At 35.6% G+C, this 9,269-nt stretch overlaps 1 protein-coding gene across 1 annotated transcript in view; it reads right to left on the bottom strand.

The window, feature by feature from the left end:
• Window positions 1-4,231: 4,231 nt before the first annotated feature.
• The window catches only part of ADAM9 (ADAM metallopeptidase domain 9), a 92,133-nt gene continuing 87,095 nt past the window's right edge, over window positions 4,232-9,269 (bottom strand). Inside the window, exons 21-22 of the mRNA XM_005856442.2 lie at window positions 6,571-6,638; window positions 4,232-5,437 (exon numbers count right to left, since the gene is read on the bottom strand). Coding sequence (XP_005856504.1) covers window positions 5,344-5,437; window positions 6,571-6,638 — 162 coding nt within the window. The 3' untranslated portion in view covers window positions 4,232-5,343. The remainder of the gene's footprint in view (window positions 5,438-6,570; window positions 6,639-9,269) is intronic.

Here is a 9,269-nt window from a genome sequence, read left to right as displayed (position 1 = left end):
AGTTTGGCTGATTAAAGTGCCCGCCGCTTTAGGATCAGCCCTGCCCTAAACTCAATCTGCTGGTTTTCCAACCCAGCCGCTCCTGCCGGGCAGTCAACCCCCAAACACCTGTCCTTCCTATCCATGGACCTGGAAGAACTATCACGCCTGTTATGTGCTGTTCTGTAGCAGACGCGTCTAGGTGCCTGGGAAGTGTAATCCTTTCTGAATTTCAAACTATACACTATCAGCGGTCGGCAAACTCATTAGTCAACAGAGCCAAATATCAACAGTACAACAATTGAAATTTCTTTTGAGAGCCAAATTTTTAAAACTATATAGGTAGGTACATTGTTATTAACTTAATTAGGGTACTCCTAACTAAGGCTTAGGAAGAGCCACACTCAAGGGGCCAAAGAGCCGCATGTGGCTCGAGAGCCGCAGTTTGCCGACGGCACTAGATGATTGGGTGAAGATGTGGTACATAGACAATGGAATACTACTCAGCTATGAGAAAAGGTGAAATTCTGCCATTCATGACAGCACGGATGGGTTTTGAGAATGAAATGCGAGGCAAAATGTCAGACAGAAAAAGTTAAGAATCACATGATTTCACTCGTAACGTATAAAATTGAAGGCAACAAATGAACAAACAAGTAAAACAAACACTCACAAACACAGACAACAATGTGGTGGTTACCAGCGGGAAGGAGTGTGGGGACTCGTAAAGGATCAAGGGCGTCAAATACATGGTGAGGGGAGATCTGACTTTGGTGGTGGGCACACAGTGCAATATGCAGATGATGTACCGTGGAGTACACTTAAAACCTATTTAATCTTATTAACCACTGCCACCCAAAAAAGTTTAATTTTAAAAAAATGGAAATTTAACAAAACTATAAAAACAGATCCAGAGACAGAGACACATCGATCAGACTGTCAAACCTCAGAGGGAAGGTAGGGAAGGGTGGGGGTAAGGGGGAGAGATCAACCAAAGGACTTATATGCAAGCATATAGGCCTAACCAATGGTAACAGACACCAGGGGGTGAGGGCATGAATGGAGGTGGATGGGGGGTAATGTGGGGATAAGGACACATATGTAATAACTTAATAAAAAATTTTTAAAAACACGCAGACACACACAAATATATATATATATATATTCACTTTTACTAAAGCTGCGTTTCTTTAAGAATAAACAAGAAACTAATTGGTTTCCAAAACAAAACAAAACTAGATTCCAAGAATAGGAAAAGTGAGGTGCTGATATTTTTGGAAAGAGCTAGGGTTTTTGTTTTGTTTGTTTTCCTGGACCTACTGTCCAAAAGCACTCTGTAACCAGACTGCTCTTTCTTCCAATCACTCTGGTTCTCCGCAGGGCCTTGGCTACAATTCATGTGATGTCACTCTCTTATTTAGTAACTTTTCAGTTCAATGAATTCATCTATGATGTGAATGAAACGGACAAGATTCTTGTCTATAGTTACAGTATGTATGTTCCAGTAGAACATCCTAGCCAAATTCCTCAAAACAGTATTCATTTTTCTTTATTGATTAAGGTATTACATATGTGTCCTTATCCCCCCATCGCTCCCACACACCCCCACTCATGCCCTCACCCGCCTGTTGTCTGTGTCCATCGGTTAGGCTTATTATATACATGCATAAAATCCTTTGGTTGATCTCTCCCCTTTACCCCCACCCTCCCCTACCTTCCCTTTGAGGTTTGACGATCTGATCGATGCTTCTCTGTCTCTGGATCTGTTTTTGCTCATCAGTTTATGTTGTTCATTATATTCCACAAATGAGTGAGATCATGTGATATTTATCTTTCTCTGACTGGCTTATTTCGCTTACCATAATGCTCTCGACTTTCTACATTCGGAACCCAGGCTGCCACCTATTTTCTCCTACCCCCAACGCTTTGGCCACCATGACTTCTGGTCTTTCCTTAAGAACATTGGCTTATTCCCTTGGATTACAATGCCTCCCCCCTTCCAGCCTCACCCTTGTCTCCACCTATACTAGTATACACTATTTTTTAATTCTTTTCAAATCCCAAATAATGTATTCTCATACTAGTTAACAGAAAGGCAGACACACAAACTAAAGGCACAGGGGCAGACACAGAAAAGCTCACTTAGGGAATTATACATCTAAACTGACATTTAAGATGCTATTTTATGAATGCACAGGGTTTCAACAGGGCAATCTAAGCACCCCCTCCCCACCCCCCAAAATAAAAATATAGCATGAGCAAAAGCAAGGCAACAAAAATATACACCTCGCTTGTATTTCAATAGGAATTGCTCTTAGACAGTCGAGGCAAAAATCTGGTTTCATAGCATTAGAACAGTTACAGTAAATACTTGTCAATTAGTGGTATTTTAAATAAATTTCTCATTTCTTTTTTTAAATTGTTTTATTGCTTAAAGTATTACAAAGAGTATTACATATGTCTCCTTTTTTCCCCCGCCCTTGACAATCCCCTGGCCTCCCCTACCCCCCAGTGTCTTGTGTCCATTGGTTATGCTTATATGCATGCATACAAGTCCTTCGGTTGACCTCTTCCCCACCCACCCCAGCCTTCCCGCTGTAGTTTGACAGTCTGTTAGACGCTCTCTGCCTCTGTATCTATTTTTGTTCATCAGTTTCTAATTATTTATTTCCCTCTCCTCAACCTTTAGTAAATCTTTAATAGAGCAGATTTTATATTAACCTTCCTGTGTATATGGCTCTCTCCATAATAGGAGGCAATCCAATCGAAAACTTACACATCACACTACCTAAAATGGTACCTACAAGATGGCAGAATTGAGAACATTTATGGAATTTAATAAAATCTGATTTGTGCTTAGAAAACCTGCATTGTGTTTAACTAGATGGTTAGAGACCCAGGCATCTGTTTGATAGGAAAAAAAATGCAATACCCTAAAGAAAGTAAGTCTGTGAACATATAGTCAAAGTTATATCACAGTTACATATAACTTACCCTTGATTATTAAGACATCTTCAGCAGATGACAAGGAAGCCCTATATTTTCAAATTTTGAAGTGGCATCTGTGACCATGAAATTTTATAATTTTTAATAGTAATCAAAATAAACCAAGGACGAACCAAAGTGAAAAGCATAAATTTCTAAATATACAGGGTGTCCCCAAAATGCAGACACACTTTAACAGCTGATAGCTCAGTTTTTAAAATGAAATATATTTTAATAAATACTGCCTTTATAATTATTCAAAAGTGTGTGTTTACATTTTGGGGACACCCTATTAATATAAGTCAAAGAATTTAAACTGATCAAGTAGTCTTTTAGAAAAACTTTCTAAATATTCAAAGATCCAAGGAATCATCTCATTCTGAGAAAAGTTTTAAATTACACACTTAATTACCGACTGTAAAATCCCAGTAATGAATTACAATTGCAAAAATTGAGATTATATGAATGAAAGACAAATATTTTTTCTTTTTTAAAATATTTCTTTTATTGATTTCAGAGAGGAAGGGAGAGGGAGAGAGAGATAGAAACACCAATGATGAGAGATCATTGATCGGCTGCCTCCTAGGGGGATCAAGCATGCAACTCAGGTATGTGCCCTGACGGGAAATTGAAATGGGACCTCTGAGCCACACAGGCTGGGTTTTTGTTTTTAATATATTTTTATTGATTTCAAAGGGGGAGAGGGAGATAGAGATGGAAACATCAATGATGAGAGAGAATCATTGATCAAAAGATACAAATATTTTACTCTTATAAGAATTCATTCAGGGACTTAAATTGAAATGAAGATTCTTCATTGGGATTGTTTATAACTTTTAATGTATATCTGATTGTTAAAATAATGTACTATCTTCAGAGAACTGAAATATGTCTTCTCCAAAACTGTTTTCCTTTAGTAACATTGTGTATAATTTGACAGGTCTAAAAATTAGTGAAATATCTGTAAAAGATTGACTAGTACAGTAGTTTAGCCTAGTATAAGTTTTAATTAATAAGGTTATAAACAGCTGAGTAGGAAGTTACTAGGCAACACAAACAGAATTTCAAGTAATTTATTTATTGTAAATGTTATATTTGCATATGTATATATACACAAACCAAATTTTCTTTGAAAAACTAATGAAATTCAGTTAATAAACCTATTATTAAACTTTATTATGAAAGGTTATGTAAAATTTTTAGGTGCTTAAAATTTTACCATCCATCACATTTCTTCCATAGTAAAAATTCATTTTTAACAGTTGTGATAACTCACAGACACCACGTAACATTTTTGCACTTATTTAAGAAAACCTTTTCTTCCTTTCTCTAGCCTAATTCCTTTGAAAATATTAGTGTCAAGAGAGACCTGTTCCAGCACACTTTAGTAAATGTAAACATTCTAAATTATATTAAAAGCAAGCTTTAAAGTTTCAGATTTTACACTTAAAGTGCTCATGAAATTATCAAGTGGTTTTATAACAGCTCAATTGATTGAACATACAATTGTTCCTGCTTTATACAGCCATGAATCAACAGCATTTATCTGATTAGTTCTATTAAATACTTCGTACCTTAAGGTTTATACTTTATTAAAATAATGCTATTGTAAAAGAATGTCATGTTTTAACATGATTCACAATAGAATTCTATTAAATTAATTTTTCTAATATTCATTATCCATAGATAGATCCATAGACTCTATTATCCACAGAATCCATAGAATCACTTATCTATAGAATGATCATAAAAGTGGAAGATGACTGTGTGTGAATACACACATATATACCTTTAGTGTATTTTGTACTTAAAAATATTATGGACCTTAATTGTGGGATTTGTGCATTCTTTTGAAAACAGAATAAACTTTTATTCAATAATCTAGCATATGATGATTATTAGTCTGTGCAAGATGAAAAATATTATATATTATTGGCAGTAAATTAATCAGTTTTCACAGGTATTAGATTATCACATGTTCAACCTGAAACTACATTAATGATAACTAAGATCAAAATTCATAATTACATTTAAGCATATAATGACAAAACTTAACCAATACAGTTAATTTGAGGATTATTACAGTAACATGTTCAAAATAACAATCCATGTTAGACACATTAACTTCACAGATGACTGAATGCAACTTATTCAGTGATAGAAATGAAAATGTTATTCTAAATTCCCTGACTTCGTTGAACTTCTTATATTTCTCAATTCCCATTACTCAATTTCTGTTTTTCTGTGTTAACAAAGTTTGTTTTGTGGTGTTTTATTTTCATTCATAGTTGCAGCAGGAGGAAAGGATTTTCAAGAAAATATCAGGAAAAAAAACTATTAGCTTCCCTGAAGATATCGGCAAAAGGAAAGGTAAAACAATCAAGTGAGGGAACTATATAAAGGAGGTGCAGGAGCAGGACGAACAGGAATTAAATTTCCCTGAGATGATACTTTTGGTTGGGGTGGAGGTGGCCTGTGAGAAGAAAAAAACAGTTAATCATGTGTTTAGATGGAATAAAATGCTACATTCATTTCAAACCCAATATAACACCATCCTTAACATTACTAACCATTCTTAAGGATACGTTTTATTCTGAGATTATTATTAATCTGATATGCAATGAGTAAAGGTCTTCAAACAAAGTCTAAAATGGATACTTACATTAAATTAATGCTATTCTATAATCAACGATGTTGTGTGGAGGTTCTGGTTTATGTTTTAAAAAGAATAGTGCAGCCCTGGCCTATTGGTTGGGCTCAGTTGGTTGGGCATCGTCACATGCAACAAAGAGTTGCTGTTTTGATTCCCAGGGCATATGCCCAAATTGCGGGCTCAATCCCCAGTGGGAGACCAGGAGGAGGCAGCAAATCGATGTCTCTCTCATATCGATGTTTCTCTCTCTCTCTCTCCCTCTCCCTTCCTCTATCTCTAAAAATCAATAAAAATAAATAAATAAAAGAATAGCATATGAAATTCAAAGGACAAATAGTAAAAAGCAAGTGAGGAAACTATGTGATTAAGCAAGCACCCCTTGTGCTGTTAGGATTTAAGGGCAGGAAATTATGTAAATATAAATCTTATATATATGCACATCACTGAAATTCCTGCTCTCTCAGACATAATATCCACTCTAATAATGAAACTTGCTATAACTTCTATACCTGTCCTTCTCAATCCTCATACTTCAACCTGTGGATACCTTTTCCTTAACCACTTTGATCAATTATAGTATACCACTAATCCAATAACACACAACATTACCAGGTGAATATCTGTCTCACAAAGTTTACTAGTATATATTCTTCCCTTGATGCTCAATTGGATTTCAACACACTCTTATTGTATGATAAAGATTATACATGAGGACAAGCCTCAGTGTTGCAATTCAACTGTAATTTCAAGGACTTTGGGGGGTGTAAGAGGTGGGATGCATTTTATGTGATGCAAAATACAGTAATAAATTTTTTCCTTTTTGCTGATTTTAAGCCCATCTTTACTGAGTCTTTCATTTGATTCTTTTTTAAATTAAAAATAGAAGGAAAAATATTAGACATTATCTCTGAATTTCATTCTGGTCAAGTAATCTAAGCAACTTCATTTCAAACCTTGATGGGAACGGCTGAGGCTGCTTCGCTGCATATGTCGGTACAGGAAATCTGTTTTCATATGCATTCTACAAAAGAAAAAAGTTATTACCACAATGCACTCATAAATATATTTTCTATTCAGTTAGTTACTTTCCATATAAAAGTAACCAATATATTTTAAATCAATGAATAGACAACTTACTTATAACATTGACATTTAAAAATATTTTACTTATTCAACATCTTTACCACTGAATATGGAATACTTAATTTTTTTAAGGCTATATATTTTTTTAAGTTCAATATTACTAAAGTATTATAATCAACTACATTATTTAAGACATAACACATTTCCTATGTCAATATATTTTAAATAAAATCTTTTAAAAATATATTGCCAAATCTATACAGTACCTAAATAGTATACAAATACCACTGATCTGCTTTGGAATTCCTTATATTCTTCCTTGACAAGGTGGTTGAGAGAAAGTTTTACAACAAAGTGAGACTCTATAATACAGCCTTAAATATGAGAGTAAAAGTAAGAAAAATTTTCACATATCACATTACATTAGGAAAAGTCAGGGAAGATCAGATGAAATTACTAAATCATTGATGAAGTGTTCTCAACTAAGATATTCTCCATTATCTACGAAAGCTCTATTAGTGGCAGAATATGCACAGTGATGAAGAAAAGCTTAAACATTCTATGGCTTCTGCTATGCAACAGATGTTCCGCTATTTTTTTGCCCGTGGAGTGATTTGTTTCTACTATGAAAATAGAGAAGGGAAGCAAAAAAAAAAATTGTCTCCATCCTCGTCCATCAGGCCTAGGTACAGCACTTTAAAGGAATAGTTAAAGTCTACTTCTTGGAATTTACATATATTTTTATATGTATGCAAAAACCAATGTACATAAAAAATCTTTTTTTTTATGGTAAGAAGAACAACCTGTTTTGAAACAACCTGTTTTTAAATTCATGGTAAATCCATAAGATGGAATGCTATGACACTAAAAAGAATGGGGTACATACTCATTACTCACAAACAATGGTACAACCCCTCAAGCACCATCAACAATCACAGTAACATAGCATCACAAAAATAAAATAACAATTCTCCAGAAACCAAAATCAAAGTGATGAAAGACTGTTATCTAAATAACAGAGAATTCTAAATACCTGTTATGAAGCAACTCAATGAGATAGCAAAAAATTCAGAAAGGCAATTCAATGAGCTCAGGAATAAAATTAATGAACAAAAGAAGTGCTTTACCAAAGAGATTTAAACTCTAAAAACAAAAACAAACAGCAATCTAGAGCTAAAGAACTCAATTAATGAGATGAGGAATGCATTAGAAAGCATTGGAAATAATTCAGACGGAAGAGAAGAGAGAACTAAGATCTTTTTAAAATGAAAATACTCTGTGAGAATTATCGGACTCCATTAGGAAGGGCAACATAAGATAACGGGTATCCCAGAAGGAGAAGAGAGAGCCTATTTAAAGAAATAATAGATGAGAACTTCCTAAAGTTGTGGAATGAACTGAACATAAAGTACAAGAAACTAACAGAACACTTAATTATCTCAACACAAACTAAAACAAAAAACACCTTCTCTAAGACACATTATATTCAAAGAGTCAAATGCCAACGATAAAGGAAGAATTATAAAGACAGCGAGGGAGGAAAAAGACAGTAACCTACAAAGGAACCCCCATCAGGCTATCATCAGATTTCTCAGCGGAAACTCTACAGGCCAGAAAAGAGGGAATAATATATTCAAAATAATGAAAGACAAAAAATATCAGTGAAGAGTACTCTATCATCCAACCAGGTTATCATTCAGCGATGAAGGAGAATCAAAGGCTTTCCCAGACAAACAAAAGCTAAGAGAGTTCACCACCACAAGAACTGCATTACAAGAAATGTTGAAAGCAGATCTTTTACCTTAAATAAAATATAAAAGCACACAAAGCTTTAAGATGACAAATCAAATCAGAAAATGGCAACTCTATTTGTAAACAGGATATTAAACATTTATTTATAGTTGCATAAAAGTTAAAGGAGGGGAGCACTTAAAATAAATGTAGCTAATTCAAGTTGGTAGCAAACATTCTCATAAACAGAATATTATGTGACTCAAAAACCTAAAAGGGGAGGAGAGAAAGGGGGCCCAACTTGTATAGTCAAATGAAGATAAGAAGCTATCAGGAAAAAAGGACTATTTTATCTAAGACATTTTATACAAACCTCATGTTAACAACAAAAAAAAATCTAGAGCTGAGATAAGGTCAATATCTATACTAATAAAAGCCTAGGTGACCCTTGTGCCCTCACGTCATCACAAGATGGCTGCCACAAGATGGCCGGCAAGGGAGGGCAGTTGTGGGCAAACAGGCCGGCAGGGGAGGGCAGTTGAGGGCGATCAGGTCGGCAGGGGAGGGCAGTTGGGGGTGAACAGGCCGGCAGGGGAGGGCAGTTGGGAGCCATTGGGTCACCAGGGGAGGGCAGTTGGGGGTGATCGGGCTGGCAGGGGAGGGCAGTTGGGGGCGATCTGGCTGGCAGGCAGAAGCAGTTAGGGGCAATCAGGCAGACAGGCAGGCAAGTGGTTAGGAGCCAGCAGTCCCGGATTGTGAGAGGGATGTCCAACTGCCAGTGTCTAAAGCGGCAGTCAGACACCCCCCGAGGGGTCCCAGATTGGAGAGGGTGCAGGCT

This window comes from Myotis brandtii, unplaced genomic scaffold (genome assembly GCF_000412655.1).
Source record: "Myotis brandtii unplaced genomic scaffold, ASM41265v1 scaffold103, whole genome shotgun sequence".
NCBI lineage: Eukaryota > Metazoa > Chordata > Mammalia > Chiroptera > Vespertilionidae > Myotis > Myotis brandtii.
The sequence above is the reverse complement of the archived record's forward strand: the minus strand, read 5'-3'. Positions and strand labels throughout refer to the sequence as shown.